The following is a 20858-nucleotide window of genomic DNA, read 5'->3' as shown; positions in this document are numbered from 1 at the left end:
ACGTAAACTCGCCAACACTATCGGGGAATTACCGTGAAGTTTGTTCGTTTAAATCATTTCATTGTTTTATCAGCAGTCATTATTACAATTTGACACACGTTAAGACATGCGTACGTTGTATAGTAACAATATGATACAGAGAATTTATCAAATTTTTTATAATGTCTTCAAAAAGATTTCCTCGTTTCATTGAAAATCGTGACGTTGTTGGTTCATTGATGTCGCAACAAATCGCAAATCTGCCACTTCTCGATAAAGTATCGCTTTAATATCGCAATACAATGATAAATCCTTGTTCAATAAAAATTATAATCTCGTCTTTTTCAAAGAGATTAAATTGTCGTATGACTTCTTCTCCGTGATTATACGATATAATTTCAAAAATAATTTCATAAATATTGATCTTTAACGATATTTGACATGATCGATAATAATAATATTTATTTTTATAAATACGAGATATTTATTAGGTCGCTACATAAACTAAGTTTCTAAAAAGATTGAATTAATTCATTCAACTTTTACATTTGTGAAATGTCGAATTCGCCAATCAATTAAACGAAATTTATTCTTTTTCATTTGGTCTCTAGCTTTTTTGCAAACAGGATGTGTGTGCCAAGTTATTTTTCTGATATTATCATATCAAAATGTCACATACAAACTTATTATCTTTTGCATATATTTTTGCTGATATTATATAATAATATAATAATAATATAAATAAATAATTTATGACACAGAAATAGACCACGTGTATAGATTTTAATGAGAATCATCTAGAAAAATATATTTGAGGATTTTACAGCAATTTTAAACCATTTTATACTCATGTTGTCAGTATAATGTATTTTTATTTTATACATAAATTAATTTATAAACAACAGAAAAATTATCCAACATAATCGTCAATAGATACCAATCAAATTACGATTAACCGCAATGCGGTATATCTTGAATGCAATGTGATGAAATATCAATGGAAAAACACAATGCGCAGAACCGATCGATACTGTATGTGCTACGCCAAAGCTGAAGAAACAAATTATCTTAGATCGCATCAATATGCGCATTATTGAGAAAAAGAATCTACTAATTGCGCTCATTAATCACGTATAACAATATTCAGCATTCTAAGCAGATCATTATCTATGGTGTAAATATGATACAGCAATTTGATTGCAATGCCCAGAATGTTTGCACATCGCGAGAATTAATTTACATTAATTGCATAAAAAGAGATAAAATATCGATCATTTATTGAACATTTTATAACCGCAGAAATATTTTAAATTAAAAGAGAGAGATTAAGAGAGAAATTTTTTTCTCTTTCTTACACAAGAGAAATAATTTACATCAATCGATCCTTTTAATGATTTTGCATTGATAAAAAAATCTCATTGTGTGGAATATTTATAATCCAATGTATTAAAAAAAAAAATTACATCGCCGGAATTACATTGTGTGGTTTTCGCTTAGTTAATTCAAGTATCTAACGTCATCCCTTCATACTATAATATGATAAAAATCTTCTAAATTGCTTTTTGCGGTTTTGTAACAATTCGCGCAAACATCGTGCGAATCGTTTCTCGAGACGCTTTGCGGCGAGACGAAACTCGCATGATATAATGAAAAATCTTGAAATAAAAACAAAGTTCCACCAACAAAAGTGATGTTTCTTTCTTACATCGCAATACCACATCAAAGCGATTTACTGACAAAGACACGACATTACATACATTATTAATAATGACGCAAGGTGTAAGCGATCCTTCCAGCAACTCGTCCAAGGTCCAAGTTCTCGGACGAAAATTAGATATCCTCCTTTGTTATTCTGTCTAATCCCGTCTTTATAACATAATTATACGTTGCAGTTAATTTACAACTAGTGCATAAACCGCAAGCAAATAATTTGAAAGAGAAAATTCAATCGCATGACGCGTTCAACTAACTTTTAGCACATAGTTCTGCATTATTCACATGTGTCTATTATCTGTCAAGAATGCAAAGAATAGTTAAGTTTGATTCATTATTTCTGAAAATTTCTGATGTAAATTTCTAAATCTTGAAAACTTTTTGTTTAACAAAAATAATTACGGTTTATAAACAAAGGAAAATAAACTCTTTTTGCTAATCAAATCCTAACGATTAAAATAAATAATTATAAATCTTATCTCTAATTCAATTTTATTTGAAATTTATTTTAAAAGAATTTTAATGTATTAGCGCATGATGCAAACAATTTTATTAAATAAAATAACCGTTCATTTCGTGCATACATATAGGCCGTAAGAATAAAACATCATATACTATACATCGATCCTCGCGCTATTAAAGAAATTTCAAGCATATTTATACGTTAAAAAAAGTTTTTTACGTTTCTTTGTGCAATAATAATTTTTCCGGATGTTTAAGCTTACCAACGAATATAAAACAAAAATTAAGTATAGTATAATGATCCTTGTCAGCGTTGAAATATAGCGATAATTACGTACAATTTCACACCATAATTTGTAATCGAGTCACCGGTGATACTACGTCGTAGAACTACTTCGCATCGTGCTATAGTATTTTCTAAGTGCGCAAAAAAGAATATAGTAATTGGTTCAACGTAAAGTTATCACTGGGACCGGTCTCGTACCGGTTGCTCACGTTCGCGCTATTAATTGTAATTAATTATGTAAGTCGTACTACTCGTGTCGCGTGGATCGATGAAATTGTACCAGTGTACAATAATTATATGTTGTTCACTATAAGCTCGTTACAAGCATAATTAGCATGAGAGGGATAAGCGAATATGCCATCGACACTTTCTCTATTATTAGAATTTGATACTAGAGCATCGCTACTCAAATGTCAAGTAAGTTTAATCATCGCGTTGAAGTTCCCGGAATTGAAAATAGTTATAATTTTGCAATTATAAATTTCACTTGAGCTTTGTAATTAATTGGCAATCAATTTTTATAATATATGTATATGTGTATTTATTTTTTATATTTCAGTTTTCCAAAAATTTACTAGCGCATGCCAATATTTTGTTTTAAAATAGCCATCGATTAAAATTACATATGACAATTGATTTTTACTGATATATGACTAATATTTGACAATTGATAATTGAGTCGATTGGTTAAATTATCTTTTATGATAAATGTATGATAACGTGAAAAAGAGAAAGTCACATGAGATAGCAGACAGAATGAGAAAGCATTTATTATTTCATTACCGTGATAATTAATTACTATGACGTGCGCGTAATCGAGTGATTAGACCAAGATATAGTAGAAGTGCACTTGACGATTAAAGATGCATTTCGATATTGATAACAACGGCGTAAAATGCACTAGTGCTTTGAGAAACGTGATAATCTTAATGAAAACTTATAATCTTTATAAGTAATCGATGAAAAACAATACGATACGATCCCGTACTCGCGAATTTTATTGTATATTTACTTGCGTATTATGCTTAAATATTCACGGATTCTAATTCCTTATGCGTTTCATAATGATTGACCAAGTTTCGATTTTATTAAAAAACTTGCTCTCATTTTAATTATCCTATTAATTTATGAATATACGTCAGCATAGAAATTTATGCATCCATGCATAATTTATGATATAACAGAGAGCATAATCGATCTGATGCAAGAGTTTGTATATTTTCATTTCTTTTGAGAATTTATTCAGCGAAAAATATTGTGATATATATTCAATATATTTTAATATAAAAAACTGCGAGAATATAGAACAACGATTAAACGTGATTTTTTAATTAAAAATATTTTTAGATATACTTTTAAAGTAATTTCACTCTTTTTCCCTCATAATAAAACTATAATTTCAATTAAAAATTACCAAAAATTATCTCTTCTTTGAATTCACAGAATCATATAGTTTATTAATCAACCTATTAAAAAAATTAATAATGTATCAGAAAATCGCAATCGAAACCGAGTGGTTAGGCATGCGATTAGAGAAGCACGAGATCTGCTTACATGCTCGATTTTAAATCGCTTATGTAAGTAAAACTGATTACATGATAATGAAGACACAGATAAGACTTCCATAGTCAGATCCTATCTAAATGTCGTTTCGATACAAGAAATGTTGATATAATGCTGCTAATACGCGCGATAACATTTATCTTAACGAAAAATACATTTGCCACTTTCAATAGAAATTGCAGTTGAGAAATCTCTTTCCACGTATTTGTAATTGAGAAAAACAACTCGCAGATACAAAATAAATTCTTCAACGTAAGCTGATAAAAAAAAGACGTTTCTTGCTAAATATAATAATATAAAATAAGATAGATAGAGATAGATAGATAGATAGATAGAGAGAGAGAGAGAGAGAAAATTTGGAACTGTTTTCACAATTTGAATAATTTTACATATTAATATATTTTGATATTGACTATTATAAGGTATATATATATTAAAATCATTACATAAGGTAAATTAATCATTACAAACACATACATTATTTACAAATTTATTACATTTCTAAAAAATACGCGCCCTTTTAAACTAATCTAAATATATTTATAGCAAATTTAAATTATACTTTTAAAGAATTTCTAAGCGAGATTGTCATTAAATGGGATTGTGAGAAAGAGATTTCACCGAAAACGAAGCTGAGTTAGATAAATTTCCACACTTTGAATGTATAAAAAAAAGCAATACAATCCAAAAAGTAAACGATTTTAACGGCACCACGAATATAAACAATAACAAGAATTGAAACCGAATTTTTTAAACGATCTGACTGCGATAAATAAATATCTTTATTCATAAAGATATATATTACTGACAAGCATGTGTGAGCATACATTAACATTCCTATTTGTTCTCAAGGTTAAGAACATAAAAAGAGACGTCAAGTTGAACAGCAAGAAATTGCTACGAGATGTTTACGAGATATATAGAATCTGTAAAAGACAGAAGATGGAAACAATCAATTTGTACATGATATATGATACAATAAAATTTAATAATATAACGTTAAATAATAAGATTGATTTGTCACGATTTGGCATAATTTTGTAAAAATTTTATAAAAATTCATAAAAAGTCGTTTGATAATGAATGTAACTTTTAAAACGCGCCTTTTTATTTGGCAATTAAAACTTCGTATTTTTGGCTGTAATTTACATGTCATAGAATTCATTAATTCACCGGTTAATTTGAAGAATTTGGTCTTTTCATTTCCGGTTTCATTTCAAATGTTGTTTGCAAAAATTATCTTAACCATTAGATCTTGATTATCTTAAGGATTAACGAAAACAAACAAACGTTACGTTACGTAATCTTATCCAATAACGGACAGCTAAATGGCAAATAATTGGTATGCATCTTGTAATCATTCGGCGGATGTAACACAAGAGATTTGATATATAATCTATGTTGCTTTTCCCAAGCTACAGATGCACATTAAAAAGTTTAATTAGCAGATGTGAAAATATATGATGACTAGTGACGAATTCGAGACCTCCGCTCGTTTCACGTGGCATGTGTATATTACAACAATGACTGACTCATTCAAAGAACTCATTGCACAGATGCACATGTGCATATGACAGAACCTTTCGAAAACATCTCACATATTTGTGGCACCTGTCACGCCTCGTATCATGCCAAACTAATTGCAATTTTTATGCATTAGCGTTGCATTTGTGAGATATGTTCAATGTAATTAAAAAGCGGAAATTGAATCCTAAGTAAATATTTAAAGAATGATATTTTTATATCAAAATATTTCACATTTTATATTTGCACAAGTATTGTTTATTAAATTAATGTCTCAAGTCTTAATGTCTCTTTTTCTCAAAATGCCGTTAATTTTTTTTTTTTTTTTATAATTCATAATATTATTCTAATTGATGTTTGACTTTTTATTCTTTTCACTTTTTAATTGCTCGATTTCAATAAAAATTATAAAGATGTGAATTTTTTGGCAAACATTATTTTCAAGATTACATACATCTTCATCGTTATTTATGTTATGAGGGAATTTTTGCACCTGTTATCGAGAATATTAATGGGTTAGATTGAGCGATGAGCGTGTTAAATCAGCGTGTTAAATCGCGCTTGGATAATTAGTTTCAAGAACGTTGCTTTTCAATACACGCGTATGTTCAATATCTGTTCGATATAAAAGAATTTATTCAAAAGACGCGAAATTAATTTGATTTGCAACGAATTAACGGTTGTTGCGTTTTTAACTACTTTCCAATCCAGACAACTGTTCCACTTATTTTCATTGAGGAGCGATCTTCGTGAACGCGATAATGCTGGTTACGCTCCATTTTTTCTTTAGTAGGGTAGGTTCACGAAGGAATAAAAACAAAGGAAGCGTTAATAAACCAATTCAGACTTTGAACTGAAAATAAAAAACATTAAAAAAGAATCGAAGATAAAAGAGGTATGAAATCTAATCTGATAATTGATTAATCGAAGATTAAAAATTATTTCTTCTTAAATTAATATCATCGTAAATCTTCAATAACAAATTTCATGTTGGCATATCCTATAACATTCAATCGCGACTGATAGCGATCGTATAAAATAGTAATTCGAAATACTCATTGGATTGGATATTTTCAAGATATTTTTGAATGTTCTTTGCTAACCGTTGAACATGAGAGGAAAGAGGATTAGAAAGTGTCTTAAGACAAGAGTGAGGAATGAAAGAAAAAATAAAATTGCAGATTTTAAGAGGTTACTAGAACATCGGCGTCACAGTTTAGTAAATCGCGAAAAATATAAAAAATTAAAGCGTTTATACTTTGTTGCAGGTACGTGAATCTCGCCACTCGATCTCGTATCCTGATATTATTAACATTATCCGTCTTTTAATTACGGTTTCTAACCGTCACGCTATTCTTCGCCGTTCGTTATGGCTACCACTTCTCCATTTTTCTCATTGAAAATGGTATAAACCCACGAAGCTGCACTAAACAGGAATATATTTTGTAAAAATATGCATCGTTCTTCATTACAGCAAAAAACCTTGTTAGATAAAATTGAACACTTTTATAAATGGAAATTTTAATTCTGAATAAGAAAGATTTTCACATAATTATCAATAAAGTAGGTCTCAATCTAAATTCCAAGAAATTGCTGAAAGTTGTAGAAAATTAATTAAGGATTGTATAGAAATTTCAATAAAAACATCATAATAAATTTCGTTATTTTAAAAACAAAAATTATTTTTTGACAAAATAAAAAACAGTATTAATATCCGGAATTAAAATAGTGTCAATAAAATCTCCTCGATAAGAAAATAATTTATATCTATTATCTCGCGCAATGTTCGACTTGTATCCATTGTTATCTCCGTCTAAGCTCGTTGTTGCGTTACCTGCACACTCGTGATTTTATTGTTGAGTCCGCGATATACGTCTCGCGAGAGAAACATGAAAAAATTAGAGTTGCGTAAAAAGAGAGGGTTACATTTTCACTGAAAGCCACAAACAACGCGAGATTCGAGAGCTACGTAATGAAAGCGAGTTAATTGGAATCCTTGGTAATTATCTTACGTAAAACAGCCAGTGAGCGTTTTAACTGTCATTATCCAGGCAATCCCATCAGCCACAGAGAATGCGGTCACGTGATCCCATTACTTCCGGATCGGAACAGTTACGCGCGAATGCATCGAACGAAGTGATTCGCATCGATCGACTTATGTAATAAACGTCGGCACCGGTCCGTGTTGTAATAAGCATAAACCAGATTGTATCATAAATTTTGTTTGTTTTACAAATGTGAAATGCAAAGTCTTCCGGAGGCGATATCGTTCGCAATTAATTGCGAATTCTGATTATTATCTCGTAAGATCTGCATTGAGAAAATATGCTTGCACTCTTTTTAATTTTTATCGTGAAATCCAGATATAAAAGTATATAAGATATATAAAAGTATGCTGGTTATGTGCCACTCTTCCTTTTGAAGCTCCATGTTCAATTTTTATTTTAATGAGATTAATTTTTATTTAAGAGAAAATTTAGATAATGCTGGCATCGTTATTTGATGCAGCTGTGTTGAGTAATCAACATTTATCTTGAAATAAAATTCTGAAAAAATAAAAAGCTATATTTGAACACGAGACATAAGCCTCAGTTATCTAATCAATCCTCTTGTTCAGAAAATTTAGATTATCGTACACATTATTTCATACACCTGTTGAATATAAGCAACATTAAATAATTTGACGGTTATAACTTGAAATGAAAATAAAAAAAATAAAGGCCAATTATGTAACAATGAACTTAAATAGACAATAAACTTTAGTTACGTTGTACTCCAGAAACTTTCCAGGGTATTTTTTTTTTTTTTTTTTTAATTCTGAGAATATATCTAATATGATGTGACGTCATTGCATTAAATGAGAATTTAATAGCAATTTAATACTTGTGTGACATACATTGTATAAAATGATACTTCACTATTAGTTGTAGTGGATAATCAGCACCTAATCGTGCGAAAATATCGCGGCAAACGGATATTTAATTGAAGAAGTCACTTGTACGCAATTTCACATAATTCGCAACCGGTCATATTAGAAAAAAACTAGCAAAATTAACGAATTCGACAAAGTTAATATATTCACTAATTATCTATTCCAACATTGTGTCTAACATTGACCTTCATTCGAAGGCGAGAGTAACACTTGTATAGCAGCCTACGTCTAACAAATTGTAACAGATTAAATAGAAATTATATTTCTTGTATTAAAAATTATTTAGTTTATCTAGGTTTAAATATTTAGAATTATCTGGATTAAATACATAATTTTATTTTACATATATTATATATATTTTTTTACATATATTATGTTTTCTTATATATATATTATAGTTTTTTTTACACATATTATATCTCATAAGTTTTATATATTTTAAGACAGTTTAAAAAATCAGTCTTTCTGGAAAGAAACAAGTAGCGGCCAATGTGTTCGCACAATACAGAAAATAAATGAATAGGACACTTTTCCTCAACACACACATCGACCTAATGTATGAGTTAATGTCTTAATATGTGAGTTCAAAATATAGCAACGATATATCGAACCAAGCATCGATTACTACTGATGATCTATTTAACTAGTCTGTGACGTCCAATCTCCTCAAATCGTCAATATGTGTATTTTTGTTTTCTCTAACCTTTTTACATATTAATTTAAAGAAGATTTAAAAACGTCTTTTTTTAGATATCGAGCAATGTTATTCGAAAATAATCGTACTACAATGCACGGAAGTAGAGTCATTAAGATCATATCTTTACAAACTCATATCTCAAAAATAAAATCTTTTCATTTTATGCTATTTAAATTTCTACTCTACGTAGCCTTTTATATGACACATCGAAAGTCAAGTTATACTTTGTACCATGTAATCGTATACTGTTTATATTTTTTTTGTTTAGCAAATTCCAAAACGCAAAAACTATTTATTATACAGATTGATCGACAGTTTCAGAGAGATTGAATTCAACATAATCTCAACAAAAGTTCAGATTCTGATACGCATTACACGCACACGCACAAAAACCCGTGTTTATATATAACAATCACAACATAATAAATAAAAGCGTACAATGTACGTACTTCGTGCGTTCTTACAGAGCTAAAGACTAAACTTAATTCACTTTTTGTTTCCCCCCCCCAAGCGTGCGTTATAACAATTTCGATCTACCTGGAAAGTTACATATTTAAAATTCAGCCGCGCCCTCGAGCAAAGTTAATTCGCGATCACATAAAGGAATAAACGCTTGTTTACTTACCTTTTGGAGGCGAGGGCTCGGCGTCGAAGACCTCGGGTCTCTTAATCTCCGATTTCTTTCGATCCAGAGTCATGCCGTTCTCGACCATGTTGTTATCGTCGTTCACGTAAATCGCGATCGCTTGGCAAAAAAGTTCCTTCGGTCGTCTCGAAGGATCTCCGAGATGAAGCGGCTCGTCCGGAAAATCGCAGTCGAGGTTTCGTATCGCGTGCAGCACACGACGTGACGGTCACTCTGACACTGTTACAAACACGGTCGTATTCTCAACACTTAGAGGCGAATACCTCGCGTACATCGGCCAATTAGATCACGATGCGAGAACCCCACCGGCGCGGCACCCACTCCTTTCCCACGCAACGCGTTTTTCCCGAATCTCACCTGTCTATATCTATCTGTCTAAATCTCATCTGTCTATATCTACGTGGTTAAGAAAAAAAGGAAAGAAAGTGCGGTGAAATTTCTAAAAAGAGCAGTCCGTACTTGAAAAACACGATTTTTTTTTTTAAATAAATTACGTCGATGATATACGACAAAGGAATGCTTCGAAAGATTAATACGTAATACAAGATACAGAGATAAATGTACAACACACAAATGTCACACAATAAATGTCACATTAGAACTATCATTATTTTTTTATTTGTGGGTTTTTGAACGACGCGGAAAACTGAACTTTTATTGGGAAGAATTTTATATGTGTATTTTATATAATATTTTTTAATAAAAAAATATATCTCTTCTATTTCTATGGATCAATCTATAATCATTCTTTGATTATACATTTTTAAGGAATCTATTTCAATCTCTTATTAACCTGTACTATTACCTATATCTGTTAAACTTTACCTTGTCAAAATTTCATAATTTTCTCTTTCTTATCACACAAATTTAAATCTTGATTTTTAATATATATAAAATCTCAAATTCTCAAATTAAAAATCTATTAAAATTCCCGTGAAATTAAATACTAGATTTTATATGTTCATATCTCTCTTAAGCTTCAATCTCGAAAACTTCTTTATTTGTAATCGTTTGTAATTTAAGAATTATCTCTCAACTGTAATCTAATAAAAGAATTTTGTGCATTTTCGAGATAAATTAAGATAAATAAAAATATTCACATTATCATAAATTGATAATGCTTTATACATATTCGATTAATTTGTAGAAGTTTTCATTTCATAAGAACCTTAATCTCTTGAAGTTCATGCGCACGCGCACTTTTTAAGATTATAAAATTATAAAAAAGAATGATATTCAATTAAATACAATATTAAAAGATAATAAATCTCCGTGATACGATTTTCAATCTTTAGAATATAAATTGTTTCATTTGTATAAAAGAATAGATAAAAATAATATATAATTCATATTAATAAAATAAATTATAATAGCAATTTGTTTTATTAATAAATTACTTTATAGTTTTTATTAATAATTTATTTTATTAATAAATTACTCTTTTTACCTTAAACTCAAATCAATCGATTCAACAATATTAAGGATACATACGTAACTCGAGAATATTGATAAATCGAGAATATATAATTATTAATAAGTTATAGACCTTTAAATACTAATCATTCAAGTCTTTTAAAATACATATCAAAGCAGCAAAAAACTATCATAGATATTATATCCTGTTCTTGGACAAAAAGAGAAATAAATAAATGTCATACATGCGTCAGCAATGTCGCTCATTATCTGTTCCACTAATTAAACGCTTTAATTGACGTTTTCACGTACGTAACCTCGAGAAGGAGAACGAGTAGCTCTAATGTCCAAATGAAATCAATATCTCGTATCAACGCGATTATCGGCATAAAAACGAAGCGACATAAGGAGAGAAAATTTAATTATATTTAAAATCGATTCGGGACATACACTAAATATAACGCACATATCGGTTAAATGTATAAAATGACCAAATACGTTTAATAAAAAATATCCGATCCAAATTAAATAAATAGTATCTCCCAGAAGCAGAAATGTAATCAAGTTGAAACGATCGAGTGCTCGATTAGTTATCGCTGAATTAATTTCGATATAAAGCTTCGCGTCTCTTTAAGATAAGGCTAATACGTCTGCCAACACAACAGCGCGCAATACCTCCTGCAAAAATATTTTATGACTCTTAAAGCCGGTTTGTATAATGGTATTCCAAGATAGAAATCTCTCGAAAAATATTCTAAGTAACAGTGTCTCAAAATAAATAACGTCAATCACGAGCTGACCGAGTTCTTAGTAAGTTCTGGTTAAATAAAATATAACTACAATACTTATATATTAATAATCTATTCAAACTTGTACTATGCATATGATACTGATGATAAAATTATAAGTTTTGATTTTTAACGTTTAATTTTTATATATTTTTACATATTTTCTTACTATTGTAATATTCGCAGATAGATTCGCATAATCTAGAAGCGCAATATTATGATTGCTTGGAATGTGACCTGGATATTTGCATATTATAATCGATTAGTTTAAGCCCGATGTATCTCGTATTAAGATCTAACCTTAGTAATATATTATACGTTATAAAAAGATTATTCGAACCGAATATTGCGGTCGCTTTCTAATGAAATGTCTTAGATATCGAATTTATTATTTAAATATGATATTTTATATTATTTTATTTAAATCTCTTTAGATCTCTCTTTTATTTTTTTTATATTTGATTTTACGTAAAGTTTGATTTTATCAGAAAGATTATGATAAATAACAAGTTACATGTACATTGAGACGTAACGTACGACTATCATACTGTATATAGCTGCTAAAAAATTTTTAAAAAGTTAGAAAAAGTACACACTATAATGCATAATCATATAAGTCTGAAAAAAGATTACATAACATATAAATATTATATAATTCCTCCAGAGAACAATTTTACTAGCAACATTTCTTATCGTTAAAACTATGTCAGCTGCCTTGAGAGAAAAATTAATATATAAACCGTGCGGTAAGACAAAGAACGATTATTCGCAACGAACAATGAAGAAGTATGCAAGACAAGTCGCGTTCAGATATGCTTGAAAAAATAATAGTGATCGTTTTACTGGTCACGATCGACGTCAGCGAGCTTATGCCAGCATCGCGAACATTGCCAAATCTACTTGTAATGCCAAGGTCGACTGGTCTAAAAATTCGAAAGATTCATCTCGCAATTATTTGTCCAGAAAAAAACTTGTTACAATATTCCGTTTTTTTTTTGCTGGGTGCAGGTTTTTTTTCCTGTTTCTTCAAATAAATGACGAGACATTCACAGACGTGAAAAACAACATGATGGTTATTAATTATTGATTGATTGCGAGTGGGATTGATGAACACAACCGATATCATTGATTTTTGTGATGGCATTAATTAATCCTACATAATTTGATATAATTCAAAAATTAATCGTCTTGTTATTTGTGTCAATCATATTTAATGGCATATAATCATATTAAATGGCATCAAAATAAAAAGCGAAGTTAACATTACTCTGTTTCTGTTAATTTCTGTCACGGTACCATTTGACAAATAAATCAAATAACGAATATATTCCGAGAATTTAATCGATTCGGAACACGGTATCAAGACGATTATCTCAATATTTATCGAAAATAATCAAACCTAATATTGTATATATCAACGGATATCACAGATCGGTAGACATAAATTTCTATTTTTTAATAAGTTAAAATTTCGGAATTAATTCTTACAATTAGTTTCTTTTTATATCATTTTATATCGAAGATGCAATAAAGGAAAGTACCAGAAAAAATAAATCATCGAAATAAAAAATACGTTAGTAATCCATTATGCGTTTCCCTGAAGTGTGCAAAACGTGCCGAAGAGCGTTTACGGAAAATCACTGATTTTAACGTCACCGGTTCCGCGGAAAGTCAATAACTGCGTGCTAAAACTCGCTACATCATCTGGCATAAATTCGCACGGAAAGTCTCGTCTCTACACCGGAATCGTAACTCATTCCCGGCACAGAGGAAATGTGTTCACGATGTAATGACTCTCGCGACGCTCTCGGAGCTTCTTATTTGCGACGCGTCATCGTCATTGAAATAGGAAGGGGGGCTTGGAGTGACCTACAGACCCCATCACTGCGACCTCGTTCATGGGTTGACAAACTGGCACGGTCCACGCCGTTCCTGAATAGCAAGTTATACCAATTTCTTTACTTCCACCAATTCCGGTTCTTAACATTGTCGTAAAATTCAAATGACACACAAGCGATGAAAAGATTGAATACTATAGTACGCGGCATGCTCACTCGAGAATTGAAAATCGTGATATAATACGCTTTTTATAAAGAAATAATTAATTAAATGCTTTATTTCTTTTCTTATGAACCCAAAAATCATTGTTTCTTTACAAAATTTTAGCAGTTGACACAATTGACATATTTATCAATTTTTTAATAAAAAGATTTTAATTTATATAAAAATTCTCTAAACCGAATAATTTATAAATAATATAATCTTAATTATAAATATATATATATAAAATCCCGCGAACAGGATATTACAGATGTAAAAATCATGTTCTTTGTCGAGTAAACTACCATTTAATTTTGGGTATCTTACACCCCGCGATACAACTGTTAATTTTAAAGTCTTCGATAAGAGAATCGTCAAAAAAAAAAAATTCGCGTTGATATGTTTTTATTAACGTTGCGATTATTTCAATGATTCATGCAATAAATCCGACGGCGACGCGACATCGCCTGTATGTTTTATCGTGTTGAATCGTCGCCAATTACATACATTTACGACGGTCTCGGCGCTTTTTGTGTGATGAAATGATTCTCTGTTCATGATTTACGGAAACTTTGGCACGTATAAAAAGTTTCCGCGGTGAAAGCGCGCAATTATACCGGGTCAACGTTTTAAGAAGCGAGAAAGTGTAGCGTCTCATGAGATTTCCATCTCTTTTTTTATCAGTACACGCGACACAAATTTTAATCTAATTATTTTATTAATCCAGCAAACATATAACGAAATTTTTCTTTCCGGTGAAAAAACACGAACCTTCTTCCGTCTGTCTTTTCGAAACAGAAAATAATTGTCTTCATAGTCGGAAAATATATAATCATATCTCATAACTAATTATCAACTGATAAACCATACGAATATTGATAGAATCGATACACGTGTTTAATAATATATGATAGTACATTAATGACTTGAAATTCTGAAGAGAACAGAAAAAATGTCTTGAATTGATCGATAAATATCTGATAAACATGGGATTTTCCCCGCAATGTTGATAAAATTATAATTATTAAAGAAATATTAAGGAAATTATTCTTTTGTAATAATGTGTATACATTCCGATATATAAAGCGATTCTATGTTTATTAAGAAGAAACAATTTCTAAACTAAAGACTAATCTCTAAACTAATTATACCTAACGATTCTGTCAAACTGCTTCAACATAAATCCGTATAAAGTCAAGAGGAATGAGAGATAATTTATAGCACGACCTTAATTCCATACAATAGAATGTCCTAGCTGCTCGAGACGATCAAAATCACACGCCTTATATTGCACAACGGATCATCTCATTCGCGAGCGAGATATTCTATCGTACATTTTACATTCGCAGGCTGTTTTAACACGACAATAAAACTGATTGTCGGATCACAATCCACGGTCATAAGACTAATTCGGTCTACGTGCGATTTGCGTATGATGCTGTGACTGATGCATGTCGTGCACTATGTTTGCTGATGCCGACACTGATCTCGTGAGTAAGCGCTGATAAGGAAGCAACGGGAGGCTCGTCTCACGTGCCGATCACTAGCTAATCACGCGAGCCGCCAATGCAAGCAGCCAACAAGGTCGGCTGATTCGTTAAAAAACATTTATTTTATTAAATTCGACAAAAGCTAATAATATAATAATCAATTTCTTTTTATTTGAAAAATTTTATAGACATTACAAAAAAAAAATATATGTATTATTTGTTATATGTAATCCTTGAGTGTTTGAAAAACCATGTCAAGTCTACGTCGATCGCAAAGAGAGAATTGCAAGAAGTCAGTAAAAATTTTTACTTACATATTTATAGTTTATTCGTACATTCTTATATTTATTATTAATATTTATTTTTACTGTACTTTAAACTTAAATATATGTATATAAAGACAAATTAATAAAAATGGAAAAATAATACAGATATGACATAATCTCCTTTTTCCAGTTGTCAAGTATTGCAAATCGAATTGTCATGCAATCATCTTTTGTGAAACATTGTGAAATATTGTTACATGAGCAACTCTGTCGTGCCTTTCTCATCTGGCTGCGCGATTATTCGCTCGCTAATTACGACGCTTCATTTAATTGGTGATATATTGCATGATCCCCTCAACAAACACGCTTCGCACTTGGATCACGACATATTTAAGAAGAGTTACTCGATTGACAATTTATTATAATAAATCTAATATTCAAATCTGTTTATTGATTTGTGCAATTTTACAACCGTCAAATTCTCGTTATATATAAATATAAATTTATTTTGATACTTAATCAACATTTAATTTTCGAAAACACTTAATTTGCAATGTCTATCTTTCATTCGAAGCTAAATAGAAAATGCAGGTGTACAAATATATGCAATTCCGCCAACGCGTGATTAACCCTTCGTATAATTAAGTGACAACAGCTCGATACCTGGAAGAATTCCATTTTAAATCAATGACATGCTGAATACACATGGATCAGAAGTTTTCAAGACTGATTGTATGAACTGTGTTCGTTGTATCTTTATCACTTTATGACCGTGTTATAACACATGTATAAACGAAAGTAAAACGTTTTATTATCGTTTTATACATGTCATCTTGAGGATGCAGATGAGCCTTCGTCAGATAGGTTTAAAACAAAGAAATATTTATACAAAAAAAGTTCAATTCTAAATAGAAAATTACATTATGCATTGTAAATATAATTTATATTAAATCTACTTTAAGTAGCGCTTGAACAATAAGTAAAAAAAAAGAAAAAACAGTACTTGCATTAAGTTGAGAAAAATCCTTGATACTATATTTATATTTTTAACGTTAAATGAAACCGTCTCATCTTGAATTTAATTATTTGATATGAAAAGCGTAATTGCGAGCATATAATAAACGAGAATACCTTTTTAATCAAAAGCTTTTTTTTTATTTCTAATTTTATTATATTTAGATGTAATACATTTAACATAATGTGAATTCAATGATGTGAGCACAACGATCGCTATTCAATGTTAACACGACGTCCAAACAAGTGCAAATCTTTATTTCGCGATAAGAGAACATAGCAAGATAATCTAATCTCTAGTAATATATATCAAGTCTTTACACTATAATTATCGTCTCAAGTAGTACATTCAAAGAGACGAGAAAACATTCGTGAAAACGAAGAAGTTAGCTAGATCAAGTCTTACTCTGAAACAAGTGTTATCAAAAGATATCTCTGAAAGATAATCTAGTTGACAGACGATATTACGTCAATTCAACGGTCATCGTATGATCCTTGAATGTTTCACAGACCGTAATAGCGCTCGTTATCGTTGATTGCTCTCCATTTCTACGCGAATTTGCGATGTTACTTACGAAATTACTCCTATGTATACCGAGAAATTACGCGGTATAATAAGAAATGTACACGAATATAATCGATATTATATCGACAAACCCAAAGAAAATCTTTGCAGTCTTTCCGCGGAAACAGAAGCGATCGCGATGATCATCGTTGTCCTGTACATCCTCGTCTTATCATGCGGCCATGAAGCAATCGCGTCATCTCGTATCGAAGACGTTATCGTAAGATTTATCGTCGACGGAACGCCCATTCTATTTCCACCTACGAAATTGTTTCTACAACTGTGCATTGACTACGGCAAGACTTTTGTCCTTGTGCTCTTTATACATTAAATGCTGATTGATCGATCAAATGTAATCGCGATTAATTGCAAAAAACGAAAATAAGTTGATAAAGAAATTTTAAAAAAGCTCTTCGATATTATATAAATCATAACAGAAAGAGAAGAGCCAATCAGAGCCAAAATGTTGTGTAAATCTGTAACAATTACGTCAACAGGCACTGACTTTTCGGCTAAATATTGTCTCTATTTTCAAATTTTGGATTTATATATTTTTAAAATTTGTATTAATTTATACTAATGTACCTACTCATTCCAAATTTTCGCTCTCTCTCTTCCTTTCCTTTCTCTCTCTTTAAGATACGAATAAACTGAAAATAAATACCAATATATACATATATGCCAAAGAAAAAGACATTCTTGAAAAATCAAAATTTCGATAAATAATCCTCCAAAGAAAAACTTTAAATGAATTGACAGTTTCATGGCATTTATTATAAAAAATAACGCGTATAGATAATAAAATAATACTTATTTATAAAAATATTTAAGGGGAGATTCTAATCTTAACTCCGTTATCTTCTTTGCAGATAACACGATTGAATTATCGAAAATACTATCGAGTAACCGATTGATTCATAGCATTCGTAACTTTTACGAAGAATTCGACTCGAAGATTTATAACAATCTAGAACACCGAAACTTGTACGTGTTAAATTTAGATTGTTCATACGCTCTTGATGTTTTACGACAGGTAATAAACGTTCTTTACGGATAAAAGTACAAATAATTATATATGATTTGCAAAAAAATTTCTGGCTAAACCCATAAAAAAAAACAATAAAGATAATGCACTTAAGTCATACCTTCACGAGTTCATCATTCTTGTAAATATTAAAATTCTCGCCTAAAGTTAAATCCATATGAACACTATATATTTTGATATTCAACTATTCTGTATCAAAGTAAAATTAATTTTCTTTTACGAAATCAAATAAAATTGAATTTTTAAATTCCGAATTTTCTAATTTTGAATTTTTAAATTCTATTTTATTGCTGTATACGAATAATAACAATATAAAAATAAGTTGGTCAATTAATTTTTGACTTCAATAAGATCAAATTATATATTACTGTCAATGAAAATCATTGATTTTCAAATTAATTACAATCATAAACAGTTTTATCATTTTTACTTTATATATTAAACTCCTAATTAATTAAATGCTTGTTACTTAATATTATATGGCAGGCAAATTCGACAAATATGTTTGTGGCCCCCACGAAATGGCTGCTCTTCCAGAATCGAAATATATCAATTGATAAGAATGATAACAAATTAGCTTTCATATACAATGATTCAATATCGGAAATCTTCGAAACATTAGCCGTCTATCCCGATAGCGACGTGGTTCTCGCTCAAAGGTTCGACGGTGATTTTCTTCAAATAATGTCCGTATATCGACCGAGCCCACAACGAGGTGTGATATGGGAAAATCGCGGGAATTGGACGATTGAAAATGGTCTACGAATGAAAAATTTCGACGTGGCTTCGGCACGTAGAAGAAATCTTCAACAGACTGCTCTTAAATCTGCTCTCGTGGTACTTTACAAATACTATCGTATTCATCTGCTATGCAAGACACTTTTATATAAATCAAATACTTCAAGTAAAATGTCAAAGACATTTTACTAAAATTTTTTTGAACATAAAAATGTATTTTTTCAAAATTTATTGCGATTACAGATGACTGATCCCAATACGATTAATCATCTAACTGATTTCGAAGATAAATTAACAGATCCTGTCACGAAAGCTGGATATCCATGGATGCTTCATTTAGCGAATCGGATGAATGCAACGTGAGTTCTATCTCGACATTATTGCAAAAATGCCAAAATATTCTAATGACTCGTTTACGTTAGAATGTCAACTAAAGCCAATGGCAACGATTGACGAATATTCTCGCGAACTTTTAAATTGTGAATTTAAGACTCAGAACAACGCAATAAAGTCGTAATCCGATTTCAAGATTAATTAACGAGGTCACAGTGAAGTGATTAAGCGATTATAGTACACATTCGTCAAAAACGATTATAAATCATTTTCAATCAAGTAATAATGAACAATAGACAGCATAAATAAAAGCGCTCGCATAATTAAATAAGTCACGCATGACATATTTGTCCATTAATGTCCATATAACTGACAAAAATTGCATAATCATTATGTCATCTTGAATCTATAAATACACATTAAAAACATTCAATGAAAAAATAAACTTTTATTCTTCTGAATATATATTTATCCAATATATTAAATATTTTTCTTTTACACGAATTTAGAAATAATTTTTCAAAAAAAAGTACTAATAATTCCAAATTTCTTAAATTAAGTAACAATTTTCTGTTGTTAAAATAATCATTTTCGCGAAAATGAAATACGATGTGACGAATCACGAGTTTGAAATTTACTATACACTATATATGAAATGCTTTAAGATATATCATTGACTCAAAATTCTCCATAGTTTTGTTTTATGCGTTACAGGATAAGTTTCGAAATTACCGATAGTTGGGGATATCGTACAGAGAATGGATCTTGGAGCGGAATGATCGGGATGCTGGAGCGACGCGAGATCGATATCGGTGGCACCGCTACATTTCTTGTATCAGAACGTCTCGGTGTTGTGCAATATATCCAATTGTACACACAGACCGGGTAAGATAAGCAAACACTATTTATTAAACTTAATTATGATTTCATCTATTTTCTACCTCTGTCTAAGAACAGAACTAGAAGAAAAGACGGGAAATCATATAACTTTTACTTTAATAAATCGATATTTATGCGAAGTAAAAAAAATTAGTTACATATAAACTACTATTAATTATATATGTTTTATAATATTTACATAGCTCACGTTTTATATTTCGACAACCATTATTATCAACCGTAAGCAATATATTCACTCTACCCTTTCAACGTAACGTTTGGATAGCGATTGCCGTGTTCTTAATTCTCGTCTTCTGTTTGCTTTCTTTATCCATTAAATGGGAGTATTATGAGAATAAAGAAATGACAAAATCAGCAATTCAATGGAAGCAATCAAATTCCAGCAAACCAACAGCCAGCGATAATCTACTTATTCTTTTAAGTGCATTTGTCCAACAAGGTAAAAAGAAATAAATTTTCGATGA

At 30.3% G+C, this 20858-nt stretch overlaps 2 protein-coding genes across 3 annotated transcripts in view; one reads left to right on the top strand and one right to left on the bottom strand.

The window, feature by feature from the left end:
- Positions 1 to 20858, bottom strand: part of LOC115243604 (putative inorganic phosphate cotransporter) — a 55205-nt gene that overhangs the window by 29683 nt on the left and 4664 nt on the right. The window contains exon 1 of one of the 2 annotated variants that reach the window (XM_029820735.1): positions 9782 to 10164. The exons of the other annotated variant lie outside the window; for it this stretch is intronic. Coding sequence (XP_029676595.1) covers positions 9782 to 9869 — 88 coding nt within the window. The 5' untranslated portion in view covers positions 9870 to 10164. Of the gene's footprint in view, positions 1 to 9781; positions 10165 to 20858 lie in introns of those variants that run through there. 2 annotated transcript variants of the gene reach the window in all.
- LOC115243386 (glutamate receptor ionotropic, delta-1-like) overlaps positions 18883 to 20858 on the top strand; it is a 5593-nt gene continuing 3617 nt past the window's right edge. The window contains exons 1-4 of the mRNA XM_029820333.1: positions 18883 to 19260; positions 19405 to 19520; positions 20209 to 20379; positions 20577 to 20833. Coding sequence (XP_029676193.1) covers positions 18925 to 19260; positions 19405 to 19520; positions 20209 to 20379; positions 20577 to 20833 — 880 coding nt within the window. The 5' untranslated portion in view covers positions 18883 to 18924. The remainder of the gene's footprint in view (positions 19261 to 19404; positions 19521 to 20208; positions 20380 to 20576; positions 20834 to 20858) is intronic.

This window comes from Formica exsecta, unplaced genomic scaffold, assembly GCF_003651465.1.
Source record: "Formica exsecta isolate Colony F162 unplaced genomic scaffold, ASM365146v1 scaffold72, whole genome shotgun sequence".
Classification (NCBI taxonomy): domain Eukaryota; kingdom Metazoa; phylum Arthropoda; class Insecta; order Hymenoptera; family Formicidae; genus Formica; species Formica exsecta.
Note: the sequence above shows the minus strand (reverse complement) of the source record. Positions and strands in the feature narration are given on the sequence as shown.